At 47.1% G+C, this 23,040-nt stretch overlaps 1 protein-coding gene across 1 annotated transcript in view; it reads right to left on the bottom strand.

Annotated features, from left to right (window-relative positions):
- The window catches only part of TRABD2A (TraB domain containing 2A), an 81,036-nt gene extending 71,890 nt beyond the window's left edge, over positions 1–9,146 (bottom strand). The window contains exons 1-2 of the mRNA XM_072860008.1: positions 9,042–9,146; positions 949–1,509 (exon numbers count right to left, since the gene is read on the bottom strand). Of these exons, the coding sequence (XP_072716109.1) occupies positions 949–1,509; positions 9,042–9,146 (666 nt within the window). The remainder of the gene's footprint in view (positions 1–948; positions 1,510–9,041) is intronic.
- Between the last annotated feature and the right edge of the window lie 13,894 nt (positions 9,147–23,040).

Raw genomic sequence — 23,040 nt, 5'->3', positions numbered from 1 at the left:
AAGGTCCTCCCAACTTGGATTACCAGGGCATGCTGCAACAGCAGGTCTCACCTATTCCTAAGCAAACGCCACTTCCTCTCTCCAAACTAGCACCTCCCTGCAGCAAAGAGAGCAGGCCAGAGAGCACCCCAGGCCAGAGAGCAACCTTATGCCTCCTTGTGATCCCACTGGGCAGGCAGAGACAGCAACAAGATGCTGCTCCCTGGTGTGTTTAGTTCAGAGAGGAGAGCCCACGACCACCCCATCCAACACATGGATAACACAGAGGTCGTTCTGTTTGCCTAGTGTGACACTGCATGAACAACAGTGCTAAACTCCAGCTGGTTTGCAAACACAAAGGCACTTGCACAAGGGCCTGCACTAGCCTGTGGAGCTCCCTGCAGGAAGGTGTGCTGTGCTGACCCTCACCTGGTCTCAAAGGAAGGAAAAAAACAGGAAAAAAAACCCCACCACAATACCAAAAACCACTTTTTCCAATGTAGAAGATGGGCCCCTATTTCTGAGGACAGTGACAGGTCCACCAGGATACTTTTCCAAGGTGCTTTACTCACAGCACCTCTGCTTCCCCCAGGTGATCACACCTTTCTTCTTAACTAGCTATTACAAAAGCAAGCTTAGACACCAAGCCCCAGCCTGCCCCGGGCTCCTGCAGGGCAGGCCAGCCAGGGTCAGAGAGCAGATATCCAAAGATCCAGTGTCGCTTAGGGTGAAGCCTGCCCAACGCTGCCAAGGAAAGAGGAGAGGGGTCTCCCCAGGCCAGGTCTAAATGAATTTAGGACATGGACTGAACTCCTGCAGCTATCAAACTCTCCCGAGGGCACAGGCAGAGGCATGGGCTGCAGGCAGCAAACGCGAGTCTCTGGGTAGAGAGCACTTACCCCATGCTCTTGCTGGTGGGGTACCCACCCGAGCAGCCAGCCTGGCACCCTGCACACCACTCTGTCTCACCTGGGAGAAGTTCAGCCCATTGAGTGGGTGGCACTGCTCCTCCACTTTCTCCACAGCACCTGTCTGCTTCCTCAGCCGCTCCGCTTCCTGGGCCAGGTACAGATCCAGGACAGGCACGCCTCGCGACTTGACGTCTACCTCTGTCAGAGAGTTCACCATCAGCATCACCCACACGGGCCTCTTCCGCTCCCAGTTGCCAGCAATGGCGTTGAAGAGGTAGTCTGCGTACAGCCCTTTGCCCCGCTGGTCTGGAGTCATCCAGGACGGCATCATGAGCTTGACGTACTCCAGATGCTGCTTGAGCCGGCGGTAGATGTCGCGGGGCAGCACGTCCTGGAGGTTCTCCCCCTGTGGCAGGAGCTGGCAGCTGGTGAGAGCTGAGATGGTGTAGGGGTCAGTGAGGTCCAGCTCGAAGTACACAATGTGGCTCTGCTGGAAGGCCTTCTTGGAGTTCTCTGGGATGAAATCCCAGACACGCGTGTATGGGACATGGATGGTGCCAAAGAAATAAGATGGGGGATCTCTCTTGATGGTCCACAGGAAGGAGTTCAGCTCGCTTTGCTGGGGGAGAGGGAGACACAGCTGAGTAAGTACAGACATTCACGCCAGGCCACCGCAGTACAGGGCTTAAGGAAGACATGGTGCCAAGCCAGCAGGTCACCTGGCTCAGCAGCTTGCCAGCATGGACTTTTCCTAAAGCAGCTTTGCTCACACAGAGTCCTCTTTGACCATTATTTTTCTCAGGTCTTGAGGTCAAAAATCAATTTTCATTAATTAAAAACACAAGAGGATTGGCCCTGGCTTTCTCCTCCTGAAAGGCAACACTGGGTCTTCTCAACAGTAACGCCACCCCAGCTCATCACCCAGGTATCTCCCAGCAGCACAGCAGAGCACAGCCCAAGCAGGCCATGCTCCAGGCAAGACGCTTATCCAGCTTCCACCTTTTATCGAGTCAAAAGCTGGCATCACTTTGCTGAAGCAGAGCAGGACAGCAGGGTTTCAATCACCTTCACCTTGACGCCTCTCACTTCAGCACAACAAGGCACCTTTCAAAGAAACTGCTGTGACACTTAGTCAGAAGGTGCTGCAGCATCTTGGAGAACTTTCTGCTCTGAGCAAGACACCAAACAAGCGAGTAACACAAAACACAGCTGGCAGGCAGACTTGCTGGAGCAGGCAGAAATACGGTTTTACAGGGATGTAGCACATGGCAGACAGACACACGGTCAAGACTCCTCACAGCCCAGTTCTCTTTCTTAAGGAGAAGAGAAATGCATGCAGTACCTTGGAAAAGAAGGGAAGAAATGCTGCAGGCTAAACTCGGCCTGTGGTTCCAGGGCATACTCTTTTAAAGACAGAGAAGGAAAAAGCTTCTTTCTTTAGATTAGCTTTTAAAATCTCTCAAAAACCACAGTCATCAGGAAGTCAGAATCAGAATTAACGTTTGTTCCGCTGCAAAATGTGCCTCACAGCATCCCCAGGAACACCAGAGTGCAGGGCTGTGCTCAAGCCCTAAGCAATCCCGCAGGACAGGAGAGCAGATGGGGCAAAATGGATCCTGCCTCGATCCTGCCAAGTCACTTCACACCAGGAGCAGGCATGACCTCCATCGCCTACAGCATGCATCCCACTGGTGCAGTGGTCCTTACTGGAGCGATGGACACAAACAGTTTCTGTCTGTCTGTCTGCGCAGACACGAAGAGGTAGCTTTTGCATGTCTAAGTAAGAGGACAGGCTTCCAGATGCACTCAAACATCTGGTCAGCCTTTAGCCAGCAGATAACTCTACCCTCAGCTCTGAGGCTAAGTGTGCATCTGTGCTGTTCTAAGAAGCCTGCCTGACTGCCAAATGCAGAACAGGCTGCTTGGAGGAATTTATTGGAAGCACATTGCCTATAAATTTCTGATACTAAGGACCCAGGGTCAGAAAGGTTAATCTTAAAGACTGCTCTGCAATGGCTCATCCCAGATAATGTTCTCCAGCAGCTCTCTACCCAGGCCACAGATCAGGCAGCACTTCAGCAAAGTGCTACCACCAGTCCAGCTTACCAGCACGGACCAAGAAATCAAGTATAATCCAAAGAGCTCTTCAGACACTTCTGTAGCACGCCAAGAGTCTGAAGGATACCTCAGACCTTGGTAACACCATGCTACAATTCCGGATCCTATAGGACAGTCCTGGAATGCACACCTGAATTACAGATGACAAAAAACTCTCCTGAAGACCACAGGAAGAAGGGAGAACAAACATGATGCAGCACCGAGAGGTAAAGAAGATACAGGGCAACAGGTGAGTACGAATCTGACATAGACCCAGGAATAATATAGGAAAATGAATATGTAAAGTAAAACAAGAGGGAAAACAAGAAAGGGTTGCCTCCTGTCATTATTCACAAGGGAAAAATGGAAGGACACACCCCTATGGCGAGAAATGAACTGGAAGTAGTCATCAGTCAGCAAGGAGGAAGGACCAGAAGTGCTGCTTTCTATCTACAAGCAAGCGAAAAGACAAAAGAGGCACCTGGGACAGACACAAGGTCGGGAGGTCAACACTCCTTCACTTTGGACAAGTCTGATCATGTACGTGGCAGTGCACAAGAACAGCCACGACTGCAAGGAATCGTAAGGAACAAGTGGTCACCAGCCAGCTTAAAACTTCAATTCAGCTCCTGAATAAACCCACCCAGAAGCCTCAAGCCCAGCTTGATGGTACAAGGCTTTAATGAAGATCATCAGCGCTGCTCTGGACTACTGCACACAGCCCAGCTAGAAAGATGTTTGGCATTGCACTCTCACTTTTTTTGCTCTGCAAATCCCCCCAGCTTTCACAATCGGATACTGAAAGCAGAGTAATACTGCCAGCTATTAGTGGTACCACTGAGGAAATCACCCAGGCCATCAGGCACAGAGTAGATAAAGTCTTCCTTTAAAAAGTGTGCAGCACAGGCAGAAGAAAGCAGGCTGAGACCTAGCAAAACTTCTCATGCAGTCCTAGAGACTGAGACCTTACAAAGCAGAGCAGCTGGGCATTCTTGCTGGCACTTCCATGCCAACAGGAGCAGTCATGCACTTGGCAACCCACCTCAAGTGCCATTCAGACCTCCCTTTTCAGAATTGCTTGGAACCAGTGTGAGGGGGCAGAGAACAAGCCTCTGTTTCCCACTATTGATGGGAAACCTCCCCAGACCCTGCAGAACCAGTTTCTGGGCACCTGCAGTTGGGTATCATCACCAGGTGATGCTACAACGGGAGCTCACAAAGCTCACTTTCCCTCCAGAAGGCGGCATTACAGCTGCTCAGGACACACTGGTGCCTCACACACCTTTGGCATCTCCTTTTCTTTCAGAAGGTGAAGTCTGGAGTCCCAGCGCTGCTCTGCCTCCATGCCAGACCCCCGCAAACAGCCTGGTGCTGCTTCGCATGAGAGGGGATGGGGCAAAGTCCTTGGTGTGCCTAAGCAGGTCTGTGCTTCCCCTGCTGTACCTTCTGGCACTTTCACGTCCCTGTGCACCTCCTGGAGCTCACGCATGTTTCACTGCAGCTTCAGAAAGGGAAAAGCGAGTGTATAATCTCTTCCCAAGACCGTAAAAGGGAAGCTGTTAAACAATGCACTAGGTGGCTGTGAGATAGCACAGGAGCAGTGCTGAGGCTTGTTCAGCATCGCAGTGTACGCCATCACTGGCAGCGCCTCTCACCTCACTTCCCTGAGAGCACTCAGTAGATAAAGGTGCTACAACTCAATTTTTCTTTGCAGTAGGATCCTTCTACACAGCTGTTACATCAGAAAGAGGTGCTTTAAAACCAGCATAAATTAGTCACAGTGGTGTCGTGGAGGCTTAAGAGAGCTGGGTTGCATAGATCCAGGAATTTCACTTTCACCAGCGTAACAACAAAAAGTCAGGTTCACGTATCGATCAAGATGCGTATTTGTCTCCACTCTCCAATATATGGGTGGTACTCAATGCATTACTTGTGATGGGAAAAACTAGGAGCAAGGGGAAAAAATGGAGGGGCAGTCAAAGAAAGAGAGCGGCAGTCCCACATGAGAACACAGGTCTCCCTATTTGCTGCTGTACCAAGACCTAAGACAGTGTCACACTAACCATACTACACCTCCTCTGTGCCTCAAGATTAACCTCCCACTATGTAGTCCCAAATCAAGGTATTTCTGAATGCTCAGCACTATGGCACAGTGCCTTCTCCCCTACCTCACCTCCCCAGACGAACAACAGCTGGCTGTGAACTGATTCAGGGTATCAGCCCAGCCAAAAAATTGCTTGGAACAAAAAAGGAGAAAGGCTTTTCCCCAGCTAGCAGGGGAATGAGGGAGAAGGAAAAGGAGCTGCTCAAGCTGACACTGTCACAGAGACAACACACCTGGACCTATGGGATCCACTCCCTGCCATTAGGCTGGGAAAGCCTCCCTTCCCAACAAGGGCTGCACAGGGAACAAACTCCACTGCCCACCATAAGATGTCATGGGGACACATAAGCCCAGACAACGCTTCCCCAAAATAAGTGGACAGAAGTGTCAGGCATTGCAGAAATCCTGGAAAAGCACGGTGCACGTCAAGGTTTTTTCCTCAGGAGCTCAGGGAGGGTCTAGGCAGGAACAAAAAAACCTTGAAGAAAGGGAGAGTAAAGAGATGTATTGCATACCAGTAGCTGAAACCAGAGCATGCTAGTCCCATATCCCAACATCTGCCCTCTAATCACATAGCTGGTTGTCCACAGGTGGCACTGGAAGCTCCCATGACCTCCTGCCTTCCATCTGCTTCAGCAGAACACAGGCTCTGACTGAGAGGTACTTTCGTTACCTTTCCAACAGGTTTCTTTTTTTAAGATTTCGAAAAACCCAAGCCTCAGATGATGCTCATTTTAACTACCTCCAGGAACTTGCTCTTCCAGCAGTATTTATAGGTCCAGCATAGGATGCAACCTGTAGTCTTCAAATACACAAATACTACTGCATTTGTCAGACATCACGCATCATTTCAGGTGAGGCAGCAATGATTCTGCCAGAAGAGTGATGCCAAAGAGGATCAGAGAAAGTGTCATCTTTCTTCTGAGAAACTAGCTCAAATGGGCCAAATGACATACTGACTGTCAAGAGTAAAATTATGGTAAACATCCAGAAAATAATACAGCAAAAAACAGGAGGAACAAAGAATGCATGTAGTGGCAGCACTCTGAATGTCTAGAAGAAGAGCATGGGAGTTTAAAAACCAAAAAAAATTCAAGAGGAAAGGTTGTGCTGATATGGGGAACAGAGGCTCAGAGGGGAAGGAAAACTGCTGTTCAAAGACTGAGGAACTGAATGTGAACTCCAGAAACCTACACCTGGTCTGCTTCCTTCCATCTTCTGTCTGTCTCATCTATGTAGACTATCCATTTTCCAGCACAAAGTGTATGACTCGCTGTCCAGGTAGGTGCCCTCTGTGGCTTCAGTGTCTTTCAGGACCCCTAACTCTCATACTCGCCACTTAAGACTGTAAGCAGAACTTGCCTGGAATAAACACTAGCTACAACTATTAAAAGAACACACATTCAGTCTCCGTTTGCCAGAAATGATAAACAAAAATCAAATTTTTAACTAAAAAGCCAAGGGTTAAGAGCAGACAGATTACGTGCTCTGCTGAAGTGCATATATGGGGAAGGGTAGCCATTTAAATTAATTGGCCCCCTATCAGGAACAACGCATCATAAAATACTAACCAGCTACAACCACAAGCATTCTGCTGTTAATCCCTGGATTCTGGCTTTAAATTTACCAATACACTCCAATATTAAGCAAAAAGAAAGCACCACCAGACCACATTACTTAGTAACTGGAATATAACCCACAGGATCCCACCATACTTTATTTTAGATTAACTTTTTTCAAAGCCTTTCTTTTTTCCTATGAAAAAATAGAACGGGGCACATTATTGGTTGCAGCTTTAGCTATAATTTGGAGTGATGTTGAGAAAGCCTTCTGAAGTATTGCATGTTCATTCCTTAAAATAGCAGCTTCTCTCTTTCAGGTACTGATGCACATATTACTCTCATGACAAAAGCTTTAGGTAACCTGACAAAAAGAAGAAAGGTATACCTGTAATCTAGAGAGGTAAGAAAAGAGTCCCATAAAGAATTAAGATAAAAACAAACAGAAAAGCCTTCCCAGATGATGCAGGGACAAGGAGCAATATTTTTTCCCAAGGGGTTGGTGTAAATATTCCTAAGGATACACTCAACAGCTTTGCAAATAAGGCAGATGCTGCCATTCCTAGGCTGCGGCTACCACCACTGTCCTAATGACCCTAGGAAAGAGCCCGGCAATACCAGAACTATAGCTGGTCTCACATTTTAATGATAGAGTAATCAGCAGATAATGAGATATCATTAACACATTTCACCTCCAGTTTTGCTGGTAACTGGCACAAGTCCACTCAATGGCTCCTGAGGAAAACTCCCTACGTGTCCCACCAAATGAGTGAATTACCCATTTCCACAAGTATGACTTTTGCTGCTCAGGCTTTCAGGGGCTATCCCCTTCCTTCTTCTTGCTCTCACTAGCTCCTTGCAGTAGATTCACACCAGCCCACAGCTTCTGCACTTCATGCCCTCAAGGGGAAGGGGCACCCACTCCAGAGGCCTGACCTGGCTTTATGGCAGTGTCACAGCTGGCCACCTGTAAATCCAGTTGACAAACTGGTTCCAAGCACAAGCAAATTGGTTAGGCACCTTCCCCCAAGGTAGGGTTAAGCTCTGTCTAACGCAAGCTCAGGCAGACACCTCCAGTGAGGCACATGTAGCTTGGCATATGGTTGAATTGACAGTGCCCTAAATCCTAGGAGGAGATGTCTCAGCCTCTACGGCTGCAAGGGGGGCAGCAGGCTCAGCTGGTGGCAGCAAGGCCTAGGGACCAGGGGCTACATGTAGGTACACATGCAGGTGAGAGAGAGAAGAAAAGCCACAGAGCAGACCTTCTTCATAGTTGCAAAGCTTTCTCACACCTACCCTTGCACACCTGCTCTGCAGCAAGCCCCCTGTGGCTTTGGCACCTCACCAGTGCAGCAGGTCTGCACTTACTTCTCAGGGCTTCCAGTTCACTTAACAGCTGTGCTGGACAAAGTAACCCTGCCTGGGACAGCAGATGAACACAAATGGCAAAACATGTATCCCAGGAGCATCTTGGGTGCACAGCACCTCTGGTCAGGCTGCTTCCGGGTACAAGCAGATGCCAACAGACAGCACGGATGGTCTGTTAGCACTAACAGACACATTAACATAAAGTAAGTTCAGGGTGGCTTTTCCTACATGATTTTTGGTACTTTTATCTCAGAAACTTCAGCAAGAACTTTTTCTCAGTGTCTGATTTTTAATGGAAATGACACCCTGCTTGCAAGCTTCACGCTGGCCAGAACATCACCCCTAACTCGCAGCAGGGACCCTCAGCAGCGCTTACCACCCATCGGAGCCAGGTCAGCCCACGCTGCTCCTGGTTACTACAGTCAGGCTGATGAGGTTAGAGGACGAGCAAAACCAACATAACTTATAACCGTGTTTCTGCTTTAGGGCACGGCCATTTGCTGGTCCGAACCTGCTCCACTGTGCTCGGTGTTCAGCAGCAGGGCACGAGACTACCCCCAGCGAGGGATGCTGGCCGCAAGTCACGCCAGGCGAGCCTGTCCGGTTGCGAGCGGCGCAGCTCGTCCCGCACAGCGCAGGCAAAAGGTCCTGCTGGGGCTCATCCCGGGGTCCTCCTCCTCCGTCACGCTCCGCCGTCAGCACCCAGCAGCGGTCGTCCCACCTGGCGCACAGCCCCGAGAAAACACCCTCCCTCCCCTCCCCTCCCCGCCCCGCTCCCTTACCCCGCTCCCGCCAGCCACCCGCGCTGGGGCGCCCGCCGCAGACCGGGCTGGGCCGCTGCCGGGGCGGTCCCGCACACCGCACCCCACGCTGTCGCCACCGCCCCCCGAGGGAAAGAGAACGCCGCGTCGTGTCCCCACCCCGCCCCGCGCAACTCCCGCGGGGCCGCGGCAGCCCCCGCGCTGCAGGCGCCGGCGGCCGGTGCCGTGCGCGGGGCGCAGAACCCCCGGCGCCGGCGCTTACCTTTCCGCGGAGCTGGCACGCACCGGCGGGGCCACGGCTCTGCCGCGCTCTGGCCAGCAGGAGGAGGGAGCCCTGCAGCAGGCAAAGCCAGCCGGGGTGCACCATCCCTGCTCGCTCCCAGCCTTGGCACAGTCTGGGGACGGCTTCCCTTTTCTTTTTTTTTCGTTTTTTTTCCCCTCTTCGCCTGCTTCCACACCTCTCTCTTTTTTTTTTTAAATTCCCCCTCTTTTGCTCTCCCACCCCCCTCTTTTTTTTTTTTGGCCGGTCGACCCAATCCTAGAGCCCTCGCGGGAGCGGCCCCGTCCCTTGGCCAAGCTCTCCAGCCGCTGCCCCCTCCTCTTAAAGGGTCCCGTGCCGGGCGGGGGGAGGAAGGGGAGGGCGCGGGGCCCGCCGCACCGGGGGCGGGCGGTGGGGCGGCAGGGGGGGGGTCCCCCCGGGCCCGGCCGCCGCCTGGCTGAGGGAGGCGGCGGCGGGGCCGGCGGGCGTCGCGCATAGCGGCGAGACCCCAGCCTGGCCCGGGGGGGCGGGGGTGGCTGCGCCCCCCGCGCCCCCCGCCCCGGCAGCCCTCGGCTCACCCCGCTGTGCCCGGGGCCCGCAGGGAGCGCAGCGCCTCCGGCCCTACCCGTCCCCTGCTCCTACCCGACCCCTGCCCTGCCCTGCCCTGCCCCGCCTGCCCTCTGCCTTGCCGGGCCCTGGCCTTCCCAGCCGGGCCCTGCTCTGCCCTGCCTGCCTCGGCTTCGCTGCTCCTGCCTGCCCCCTGCCCAGCCGGCCGGTCTCTGCCCAGCTTGCCGCTCTCGTGAAGTGCATATGATATTGAACACTGTGATTCTTCCCAAGTCTTTTTATTGTCAATCAGCTTCAGACTGAGGACCTATTACTTTTGACTCATACTTGTTTTCTTGTTTCAGGACGTCTGTGCCAAAATTGTGTGTCCACTGTGCTTTGCACAAGCAGTGTGATCTATTTAAGATCAAAAATGCACCAAAGAACGTATCGCCATCTTTGTAAAATTCAGCCACATTTTCTGAGGAGGCTGGTATTTAAAATCTCACAAAAGTACATATTGCTATTAATCACAGTCTTAAAGATATTGAGCAAAGCCAGAAATATGCCAGTTTTTAGTCTGGTGCAAATTAAAAGAGTGAACTTTGAAAGCTCTCAAAATATTCATAATAGCATCTTCCTGATAACTTTAATATGGCATGTGTAATTCACATATAGAAAAACTGTTAGCACTTCTAGGGCTTAAGCTAAGAAAACCTTTACAGTTAGAACGCTAAGTCTCCATTGCCCACCGTGGTGTATGGTGCTGTTGTATGCTACCTTCCCTCCTGTACCATCCCCAGTTATTTTAATTAAGGACTTCCAAACACAGTAAGAAGCCAAAATATGTTGAGGCCATAAATAAAAAGACAACAGAGGTCAAATCAAAGGGAAAAAGTTATGCCATTCTGTGAACCAGCATCTGCTTGTAGCAGAATAAGGTGTTGCTCTTAATGTAGACCTTTCTCCACAATGCATTTGTCCATCTTTTCTCAGCATTCAGTGATAGTATTTTTACCATTCCTACTTCAGTAGTCGGTGTTATGCTCACTGTCCTGTGGGCATGGATGGGGATGCCTCTGCCTTTTTTTTTTAATAGCTGGTGGACCTGACCTACCCGTGGGCTGGGTACACTGTATGCACAAAGATGGTCTTAAAAGACCACTATAATTTCTTTATAATCTTGACCATTCCTTCTAGCTGTGCATGTGAAAATACCATGCACAAAGCAACTGGGCAAGCTGCAAACCAATTGTTTCAGGCTCTTTGCAGACTCAGTCATTGTTTCTTTAGCTTTACCCTATTCTTACTTTTAAACTCATCTTTTTCAATCCCAGAGATCCAAATCTCTGTCCCGAAGGTTAAATTCTGGTTCAGAGTTAATGGCAAACTTCCCACCAACTCAAAGAAAGTGAAGGTGACATTCTTTACTTTTGCTAGGAGAGCCTAGTTTTGTGGTGCAAAGTAACTGCCTCCAGAAGAAGGTAGCCAGAGCCAAAACCCTTCATTGTCTTGCCTTCTGTTATGTGCATGACTATATTTCTGAATAGTGTGGATTTTGATGAGCAGAATGATACTGGTAATATATGAAATGCGTCTTCTTTTGTTAGGTCATGCCAACCAGGTAGAACAAAAAAGCATTATCTGACAAAGAATATGGCATTTATGCAATGTATAGGAGTTATAATCCCTAACTATTTTAATTATTATTCCTTTTTTACAGCAGGGGAAAATACTGCCTGCAATTTGCCAGTGCTCTAGACATTCCTGTACCTATCAAAGCAAGAGTTGAGGATGAGACATCTTTCTTCATCATCCTCAAAAAAAAATCCCTGATTCAACACCATGGGTTCAAATAGTGAGTTTGCCCACCACTCAGAGACAGTTAGGCAGCTTTTCCAAACAAACATCACTCTTAGCAGCCAGGTGTAAAACATAGCAACAACTTTTTTCTGCCCTGGAATGCAGTAAGCCAGACCCACATTTGATCGTATGTATTTCTGGGCACAGGAGCCAGATAGCATTCATACAATACCTAGATCAAGCTATAGAGAATAAGAATAAATCTTTCATGGCACAGTGCTGCCAGACTGATTAGGTACCTTTTGTGTGACCATTTTTAGTTGCTTGTGGTTCTAAAGTAGCAAAGTACATAACAGCACTTTCCAAAACACGCAGCTCGCAGGCATACAGACAATTCAGATTAAGATGTTGCTTGGCTTTATTTTTGAATTGGTGGGAAATGCATTCTTTGTGGTGAATTGCTGATGGAAAATAGGGAACGAGAAAGGACAAAGGGAATGTTTTATAGAGACTTTCAGTGTAATTTATACTTTCACTGCAACATTTCAGTAGAAAGCCACATCCTAGGCCTATTAACAGAAACCTAAGAGATAAACCCAACATTTTTATTTAATAAAGTTCTGTCTGTATAGTGGCTGTGATTTGTTTATCCCAGTCCCTTGCAAAATTATTTCAATAGGATTTCAGCATGTGCTTAAGGCTAAGCATGTGCTTATGTATATTGCACAAAAAGGGTAAATTGAAGCACACACTTAAATGCTTTTCTGAATCAAGGCCTTAGACCACAGAGAGTCTGTGACCTGAGTTGTCTGGTTGGTAGTTAATTCAAGGTAACTGAAGGGGCAGGCTCCGCAGCTGTGTCTCTTAGAACAGCAGAGTTTAAGCAGCTAGTGTAAGCAGCTGTCACACACAGGCAGTTGCTCACACTCACATCCCACACTTTTAGGTGTGCGTACAGGTGGGGCCAAGTAGTGACCTGGGCTGTGTGTAAAAAATAGCTACTTTTTTTTTTTTTTGTCAGCTGATGTTTAACTTCTGTCAGTTTCCCAGGCTATAGGAGCCGTTATATGGAAATGGCTGAGAGGCTGTCAGAGGCATAAGTCGCCTCAAGTGGGTGTTACTGCTGACAGATCTGCAGAGGGTTACAGTCCAAAACTCCTTCACATGCTAATTTAGATGGCATGCGTCTGTGTGCACATGCAACACAGTGCACGTACAGTGCACGCAGTCATGACAGACCTCTCCAGCTTGTGCATGTGCCTTTGCTGCCTAACATTAACCCGCAATGGGAAAGAAAGCCACCTCATACATCCAAACACAGTGAGCCTTGAGTGAAAGAAGCTGCCACAAAAGAGATTTACACAGACTTCAGGACAGAATGTATTCACACTCTGTTAACAGGCAGGTCAGCTGTGATTCACCCACTATCGAACATGATTTGGCTGGTTTTGAATTCAACATAGATTTTAAACACCATGCATGGTGTTTAAAACTAAGCATGAGGATTTCTCACCATTTAAAATTATGAAACAGATATCATAAAGCAGATAATAAAGGAGGTAAAGGAGCTTTCTTCATCAAGTTGAGAGAAAGTACTCTATCTGCATTTGAAAGGAAGTTTGCTTAGAAGGATTGATGTGGACTTCAGAGATTCAGGAACACAGAGCCTCAATTATGCCTCTAGATAAAAAGGGTCAGTGAACTTTGTAGTATGTTACTGTATGAAAGTGTTAGGTCAGCTGGAAGGGAAATATGGGGAATATATTACAAAATGAAGTGGTTACATGTAATTATCAAGCATAGTCAGCCAGAAGCCAAAAATAAAGAGTAAAGAGTGGAATTCTGTTCTCTAAACACATCTTAATAATAGTAATCTCAATTTGAATGGAGAGAGAAAGCTAAACAAAAATAAATCTTTTAGGCATTGAAAGGAGGTAACGAGAAAGTACATGACCAGAACAGGGAGCTCTGAATTGCGCTAGGCCCCAGCACTTTAGAAATAAAGGAGAGGATCATTTGAAGCCAGGCTGGAAAGAGTTAAGGGAGGGCTTACAAACCCCTTTCCCCATTTTGAAAGTATTCTTTATAAGAGTGCAATCAAAAACCAAACTGTTTAAAAGGTGAGAATAAAGTGCTAACAAAATAGTATTCTTTATAAGAGTGCAATCAAAAACCAAACTGTTTAAAAAGTGAGAATAAAGTGCTAACAAAATAGTAAAAATAGTGTGAATTATTCAGCTATTAATTCATAATGTTAGGAGGAAAAAATGCAAAGTGTTGTCAAAATGAATATGATTCATGCATTACTTTATTAAATTCAGTAAATAGGGACCCCATATCTCATGGAGATAGAAAGTACTGTATATCTTGAGGTGTTTTAAAGGGGTGGCTGAGTAGCATTGTCATCATACTGCAACTGGAGAAGCAGAAACGGACCACAGCTCCGTGGTGAAGCTCAGGTAGTCTGACTGAAATTAACTGATTTTCTCCACCAGAAAGGATGTTCCATCCCGATCAGCCCATGGCTCACCCTCTCACCTGATGCTTTGGTACTCCTCTGCGTTGAGCATGGCTGCATCATGAAATAGCATGCTGGACAGTAAGCACGTTGCCCAAACCTGCTCTGCAGGGCTGGAAGGGAAATGTAAGTCCCTGAAGGCTAGTCTGTCTCTCTCTCTGGGAACTGTAGCCCCACCGCTAACCTATATATGGCCCTCAGCCCTGCTGGCTGCAAAACAGCTGCTTAGGCATTGGAAAGGAGGGATGCAACTGTCCCTTTTCTCTTCCCACTTCCTTCTCAAGCACTTCGCTGGGTTGGAGGAAAGATGCAGGAGCAATCAGTCCTGGAAACTCAGGTGGATCCTGATCCTGTGCACATAGGCTTCCGTCTGGGAAGCAGCTGGAAAGTCTGAGCCCCCCAGGAGGGATCCACAATCTATAAAACCTTCAGTTTACATAGGTAGATTTCTGATGTCTTCCAGGAAATATCAGGACAATTTCGCTGTGAAACAACTGAAGAAACTCTAAAATGGGTAGAAATGCATTGAATTCAGCTTATCCATTAAATTAGCATGATTTTTGGCAGGATGTCTTTGGGGGAGAAAAGCTATCCTGATTTTTTAGCAGCTGTAATTAAAGATTTCCGCAAAGAGGGGAGGAATTTCCTGTGAGAAAACACTTATTTTGTCCTGGTTTTCTAACTGGCTCTAAAAAAATATTAGCAAAGCTGTCAGGGTTGAAGACATAGTGTAGGCAACACTCTGACTTGTTACAAAATGTTGTCTTAGCAGTGTGTAAGGTGCCTTTTTTTGTAAAACCAGATAAATACATGATGAACATCTCTCTGCAGGTACTAAGGCGGAAACAGACCCAACAAAGTGCATCATGGAAGTGAAGCTCCAGCAAAAGGGAAAGCGCACAGTTTTGATACTGACTTCAGTGGGGCTGGATTTTTCCTCAGGGTGGTGGAGCTCAGGTCAGGCATTTGTGTCACCACAGAATTGCCATGCATGTGCCAACCCATTCAGACCCGATTTCTGAGAAGCACTTGAATGCGTCCTTGCACGGCAGTAAGCCACTGGTGATCCTGCTGGGTTATTTGCTATACAGACGTGCATAGCAAATGACTGTCCCTGCCTCAAGGCGTTTAAAGCTCAGATCCTGCGAAGATTTAAATAGGCAGTTTGCTTCACACACTGCAAAATGTCCCAGGAAAATTAAAGAAACAGCATACTGAAAATGTTTCATACAATTTTGGATTAGGCTTGAGCTCTCTCAAGAGACCACATAGCTGGATATGAGCCTGTCAGTGATTATCCTTCACGCAACTGTAGAGAATCTTCTATCTTGTCAGCCCATCAGTGCAGCAGAGCTGAAATTAAGTTTCTATTCTAGCTCTATTTTCATTGGTAATTTTCTTTTAGTCAGCACTTACTTTGCTTTCAGTCAACTGGGAAATTGCTTTCTCCCCACTAAATATTGAGGAAAATTACTTCAGTTTCTCATCAGGATTAAAAAAAAGGAAAAAAAAAAAGAGCCAATAAATGTGCTTTCTACTTGTTCTAAGAAAAGGCACAACTCTAGCTTGACATACAGTTCTCGCAATTTTTAATGCCAAATTTATTTGCTGAAACAGCATTTTGGGGTGGGGAGGAGGGCTAATAACTGCACTTTAGTCATGGCTATTGCACCTAGCTTTGCAGAACAGGTAATCTTGAGGAGCTGGAAGAATGTCCAACCCTTATCAGGTAGGGTGACCATTTCTGCTGGGAAAGCTGTGTAACTTCCTTAGCCAGTCTGGATCCGATTTGCACTCCCTCCACTGAGCGCTCTGTCCAGGACTTCAGTAACCACAGGATTACTCCCTAAATCCTGTGTTAAAGGTATACTACAAACAGAGGCCCAATGACCTCCTCTGTGCCCACTATGATGACATAAAACAAATTTTTTCATCATTGTGGTGTCTTTGAAGTAAGTGAGTTGCCAGGGACATGAAAGCAGCAGGAACATGTTCAAGCTGCAGACCAGGAGGGTTCTTGGATGCATGCTTAACTTGAAGCAGATGGACAGTACCACAGCTGAACCAGATCTCCACTTTGAGGCTGAGATCTAGTCAAACACCCTGTTGTGAAGAAAATAAACCCAAACCAGAACAATCAAAGGAATCTGAACCCTCCATTGCTCTATGTGGTTAATACTGAATACATGTAAAACCATTTAGGGTGGAAGTTCCTGGGGAGACAGTTCTTCCCCAAGGATATCTCCCCATCATGTGAAGGTGAAAGACCTGGTACCGAGCCATCTGTACCACACCATTAGCAAGCCAGGACCTGGTACCAAAACATTAGCAAGCCAGCGCATTCTTCCCTGGACCCCAGGCCCATGCACTAAAGCTACTCCACCCTTTTTCTTTGCCTTGCAATGGTGGACAGGGCTCCTACCTAGTTGCCATGACTATCTGCAACTACTTTAAACCAAAGCTTCATTTTTTAAACCTCAGAGGCATTTGCTAGGATGAGCCATGAGCTTTCACATTTCATGGTGAGATTCTGAATGGAAAAGCCTAATTCTAACATATGAAGTAGAAGCAGAAGGACCTGTGGACCTCATCTAGCCTCCCTTCAGCCAGACAGGGACACTTATTCCATAGCTGGAGAATGTCCAAAGCAGGACTTCCATGAATCTCCCAGGCCTCTTCATCTCCACAGCTGGGAAGTAGTTGAGCTAGCTGCTACTCCCTTATTCTCCACAGGCCATGGGTTGGGCTTTTATCAGTCACAGAAGCCCACCCACAGGCTTATCTCATCTGCTTTCTTGATACTGCACACAAAAGGTCAGAGCTACTTTCCTGACTCAGACTGCACAGGATTGCAGCCCAAGTGCATACCCATGCAAAGGCAAGATCTGCGCAAGATACTGAGGGGGATTTTAAACAGCACTCAACATTGACTCCAGTCTTCTTTCTCTGCAGATAAAAGGATTTGGGATATATTGTTCTTTGCCCCTACTCCTCTTCTGATCCATAAAGACACTCTGACCAGAAGATGGCGTCATGATTTCTGTGGGTGCATCCTAAAGGATGGGACCGTACTTTTCCTAGGCTGGTCTCTTCCCCCTTATCCATCTTCATGAGATTTGGGCCACTTTAGCGGGCTTCAAGCCTCACTAGGTGCGCCAGTATCTGTTAGACATTACGAACCATCTGCCCCTGCGTCCTTTTGCTCAATAGCTGCCAACAACACAGGACAATAGCAGGGCAACATATAGACTCCACACAAAGCATGCACACTGGTACCAAGCATTCAGTGCCATGGTGAGTCAGCTCTCACAGCTCTGCACAGAAGGCAGGAGGACCATACACTCAAATAAAACCAGCTGGGCTCAGCACAGGAAGCAATCTTGCCCAGTTCTACTAGAAGGAATAAGGGACGTACTCGGTTTTTCTGGACTCTAACTTCCTGGTCCTATATGACTGATTTATAAATGCTAGTCAGTTCAGCATTAAGAAAAGTTACAGGTAGCATTTTAAATCCAGTTAGAGAATGTTTCTTTCCTCTGCTGTCTTCTTGATTGTGGCTCTTTCCATTGCCAAGCAATATGACAGCAAAGCAAGAATGATCAGTATCTAGATGTATCAGGCTGTCTCTGGAGAGGTACAGCAAAGAGGGGGAGTGACATTCATGTAACTGAAGTGGACAGAAAATGTTTTAATATCAACAATACAGAGACTGTGTTCTAAAGATAGCAAGATTTTGGGGAGAAATGGCATAAAAGACAATAGCATTTCCTAACTGTCTAAAAATTTAATAAAATATTTTCAGCCGAATACCAAGTCTTGTAGGGTATCCTGGTCATTCTCAAGTCAAAAGATCAGACAGATGGGGAATTCAGAGCAGGAAGAGGTTGCATTGTTTCTCCAAATGTTTGACTGTGAATAACTCATTAAAACTGAACAACATTTTCATTACCTATCCTGCAAAGTTGGGCCTCTGAAAGCCATATACAGGCAAATGCACCCTAGCAGAATTTCAGTTCTGCTAGGGGGAAAGACCCCAACATACCCATCTTGAATTTTGGGACTAGGGTGCAAGAGTTTTTCTGCATGCCACAAAACCCGTGGCATCAGAACGTGGCTTTTACCACCTCTTTTATCCCCTGACTGCTGTGCACACTGATTCAGCAGTCTTCCTGCATCTGCTGCACTTCCAGTCTTTGGATTGCCTTGTTATCTTTCGCATCACCCACATGATTGCTTTCCTGGAACTAGCTGGCAAAGGAGAAGTTTTCTGCCTGTTTGTACTTAGCACACCCCCAAGATGCTCTGCTAATAAGGACTTCTTTCTCCCAACCTCTTGCTCCTTCATCCTCTCTGGCAGCGCTGCCAGAATGCCAACTCAGGCCTGGCAGGGTTTGTGAATTTGAGCTCAGTGCCTTGCAGACACAGCAAAATCACTTCTAGTCCCTGGCTGGCCGCGTGAGGCCCCCTGAAGTGACTACTCACTGGTAGGGTTTAGCTGCAGACTGACTAAGCTGCAGTGGATACTGGAGCATCAGTTATGTATGGAAGGGGTTTTCCTTACCATATGCTTACATCAAGTCAACCTTTCCATCTAAGATAATCTCTTTTAAAAAACATCATCACTGAAAGGATAGACCTCTGATGGGGGGTGGCGGGTAGGGCACAGAGGGTGAGGCCAATGCCTTGGGAGGGGAGCAAGGAAGATGCCACAGTTCTGGTTTTGATGGTGAATCCTAGGTGTGTCAGAATAGCAAAAGGTGACTGTGTCCCCCCACATCCCCCATGACAAATTCATCTGCAAGGTGGTGCTGTTAGAAACACAAGGGCTAACTCAGTGGTAACAATTCCAGGGCTGTGCTAAAAATCATCCTGCAGGGAAACTCCCTCCACTCGCTCATCAGGAGCAGCTAATACGCCCGTAGTGGAGACCATGATGAGGATCAGTTTTGCCAGGACATGTTCTTCCTGTGCTGGCACAGGACAAGCTCCCGGCCGGTTCTAAAAATGGCCTGCAGGCTGTAACCCTAAACGCAGGGAGGAGATCGCACTTCCTCACGAAGCGTGCCCCTGGGCCCCCATGAATTACAGAGGGACCCTCAGTAAAGGCTGGAGGGCTGGCTATTTGTTTTTCCTGCAGAGCCTGGGCTGGTGTTGATTCATGACACTTGCTCAGAAGTGCTCTTTTGGCGCATATGCTTGAGACAGCAGCAGTGCGTGGGCCCTTGCAGATATTAAAAGCACTGCGGGACCTCTCCTAAGCAAACAGGGGTGTTAATCCTTGGCCAAACCCCAGCGGAGGAAACAGGATAATTTACACCCTGCTTCCTGGGATTTTCCCCATCGTTCCTGGGGACACAATTATACTTTGTCACTTCCTGCCAGGGGTCAAGTCCTCTGGCTTCAATGCACCCTTCTTGCTCCCCAGCACCTACCCAGAGATCAGTTTCTTGCCGGACTCCAGCAGATTTTCATGGGCCTGCTCTCTCTGATCCCCTTCAAGAAAATTTGCAATGTAGGGATGGAGACTTAGTGTGTGTTTGCCCCTTGTCTGCTAATAGTAAGTCAGTGCCTGCACACCCCAGAGCAGGCTCTAGTCTCCAGAAGCATTTTCACAATAATTTAGCCCACCTGTTTGTCCTCACACACCTGTTCTGGCTTCTGAAGGCAGGTCTTGTTGCAGATAGTGAAAAGCTGAGACAATGAGTATTTGCAAACTGCCTGATGTGTCACAACAGCCTAACCAGCTTTTGGGATTGGTCACTTTGCTCTAACCAACAGAGCACACCCTGTGAAAGAAATCGGATCATATTTTTGCAGTTTGTGTTTTCAGAAAAGTCAAGGGATGCAGCTCGACACACTGGTGTTCAAGTTTTCTTGAAAGCTACAGGGGATTAGGGTCCTTGAATACACAGTGGGATGAATATGCTATTACATGTAGTGTTGTGCTGAGATAACAAACTTAGTTCAAAGGCTGGTAGGGCTGCAAAGCTCGATACTGCAGCATATGCAGGGACCAGGTTGTGTGGTGTGTCCATGTGGCATTGTGCTGAAGCATCTATGCTACTTCTAGACCTGTCTCTGTGATCCATGCTTAGCTTTGGTGGCCAGGGTCACGGAGCCATGCTGAGTCAGGATGAAAAGTGCCCCCAAGGTGAAGCATTGCAATCAAGCATGCTGATTGCAATGGCAGCCACCTATGGCAGCCACCACTGTCACAAATGTTATTATTCAGTGTTATTATTCAATGTTATTATTCAAAAGCAGAACCAAGAGCTTAGGACTAAGACTTTCTTACAGTAGTTGCCTTACAGACATAACAGAGACAAGCTGCCCTCAAAACTGGGGAGCCTGACAGAAAGGATAGGAATGTTTCCTTGGAGCTTTGGGATTGGATCCAAGACCTGTCTCTGTTTATATGATAACTTACTATTTCTATAGTAAACTGACTAAAATATTAGTGAGAGAGAAAATGTTCCAGTTAAAGCTGAGAGTAAGAAATATGCAGAAACTCTCTGTACTAGTTTCCTCTTGTGTTCCAGTAAACAAGCCATGTTTACTCAGCTAACTAGCTCAAAATCCTATGCACCTAACCATTTGCCTTTTACCCTAGCTGCATCACCATGTGATAGAAGAGATCACCTCTCCTTGCAAATCTTGCACTTGAAATCAACATTGCTGAATTACTGCCTGATCCAAATCTATACTGAGGTATTTCTCACAAACAGACTACCTTCAGCTTACATTAAGATGTCCTCTTAAACTGATTGCACAAAGACATGAGGGCAACTCAGTCTTAGAAATCTGGTTTTGCTTGGCTTAAATAAAACAAGAGTAAATCCAGGAAAGTAAATCCATTTAGTCTGACTTGAACACCCTTCTGTTCCTTCATACAGAAATTCCCATTGCTACCTTCAGTATTCTGGCTGTGTGATGCCTAGGTTGCCAGGTGAATTAGTTCCTCCTGCCTCTAAAGACACATCACTTCTCCACCCTGCAAGAAGATGGGCCAATGCTATTGGAAATCTAATGGCAATTGCACTTTCTCAGTTGTTCATGGCACATTGTGCACTAGAGTAGTGGAAGACAGGTGGATCCCTGAATGTTTCCAGTTTTCCTGAGTCCTTTCCCAAAGGAACTGAAGAAAACTGCTGCTTTCAAAGTCCTTGAGGACAGAAAGCTACTCCTCTCTGCCTACCACCTCCCTTTCTGTAATGACTGCTTCAAAACAAGGATTGTGGATTTCTGGATGCTTATTCATTCAGGTGAGACATTTTGCAGAGCTGCTTGCAGCTTGCCATGTTCACTTTTCTCTGAAGCTGGATTTTACTACAGAGCAGAGAGTCTTTTACCATCCCTGGTCCCAATTCAGAGAACATACCCTTACAGCAAAGTTAGACCGTTATTTTTTTCGCCCCAGAGACAGCCTGAAACTTCCTTCCCATCTACATGAGAAAACTCTCTGCCCTAATCTAAGCAGTTCTTCAAGCAAACCTAGCTAGGAAGAGGAGGTGGCAGGCCTGTTGGAGCTCACATAGTTTTCACTGAAGCTAGTAATGCCCATTTCATTTAGCAAGGACAAGGACTGATAAGAAATTCCTCTGGTTTCAGGAATAAATCTTTGGCTGAGAGGAATCATCTTCTGGCACTATCTCTGTCTGTGCTGTGTACAAAGAAGCCCAGAGGCTCACAGTAGCTCACATGAGAAGATTGACTTTCAGTTGGTAAAAGCTGGGCAAGACAATCTCTCTGCCTTATGTCACTAAGTACTCCAGTGTCTTCCACCATTCCCCCAGGAGAACTGACATTTTTTAACATCAAAATTACTAGGTGATAACCATAGTACAAAAAAGTTTCCCACCTCACTGAAAACTATGGCTGCACCTCCACAAGCATGAGTAACACAGGTGAGAGCAGCAGAGGTCAATCGCCACAGAAACCACTGGAGACATGGGACATCCATGCTGCAGTGGTCAGCTCAGTCGTAAGTGGAGTGTTCTTCAGCCAAAGTCACCACACTGCTCCATGTGCACATTTGCATGTCTTCTAGCCATAAAGCCTCCGCTAACTCCGGGACATGGTTATCTAAAAGGTAGTCTGTAAATACTAACAGTGAGAACATAGGATCTCAGGTAGGGTCTTGCTATGCAACTGATTATGCACAGGCTAGGTTGACCCCGGCACCAGAATCCTAAACTAGCCCTGCCGTGGCAGCACAAGGCAGAAGACCCCTCCAAAATGGCATTGGTATCTCATGTAACATGTGTTCTGAGGCCAAATTCACTTTTGGATCAGCTTCAGAAACTCCATGTCTTTAGATGCTTTGCACTGTTCTTCTCAGTGCCTGTGTTCTTCCTCAAGAATAGATTATTGTTGCTGGAGAAGATCCCAAAAGCTCTCATAGAGCCAAGGTTGACTTCCACAGGCAGCAACCTATCTCAGCAGTAATGTTGCTCCTCATTTCCAGTGCTGCATGCTCAAAACAGTGAGTAGGACTTAGACCAGACAGGCACTGGAAAATTGCCCCCGTGTCTATCAGTACATCTAGAGAATGAATCATTCAACATTAGGGGCTGGTTTTGGGTCTGGCCTCCAAAAATTCCCTGCAAATGAAGCACAGTGAGAGCCATCTCTGAGGCCTGGATTACAATCTTCCATTTCTTATTTCTACCTAGCCGCTTGCTGGACATTTTATCATTACCTATTCTTTAGTTCAGTTAGAGGCATCATTTCACAATCCATCCGGTCCATCACACTGCTGTTTGGTACCAACAGACTGCAAGCATCTGGAGCACGTTTCCCCCATATAGCGGAAGGGAAACATTCTTGTTGGCTTTTCATTTTGTTTATACTGCAGAATTACTTAGTTCTGAAGCAAAATTGACCAAATCTTTGCTTGTGTTTCAAGTTTAATAGATTGTAACAGGTTGTTATTACTGCTGATTATTTGGGGACATTTCAAATTCTGTTCTTCCTCTACTTTTATGTAATTTATTAGATCTGAGCTGGGCATGCTATCAGCAATCTCACCTGTGTCAGGTACCAGTCAAACTGTCCCCAGGCATAAAGGGCAGAAGCAAAAGGAAGATGTCTTAGAGTTTTCCTGGGAGAAAATGCTGGAATACATTGCTTCTTTGT

The sequence above is a fragment of the Ciconia boyciana genome, chromosome 4 (genome assembly GCF_034638445.1).
Source record: "Ciconia boyciana chromosome 4, ASM3463844v1, whole genome shotgun sequence".
Taxonomy (NCBI): Eukaryota; Metazoa; Chordata; class Aves; order Ciconiiformes; family Ciconiidae; genus Ciconia; species Ciconia boyciana.
This window is presented reverse-complemented; position numbering and strand designations above follow the sequence as displayed.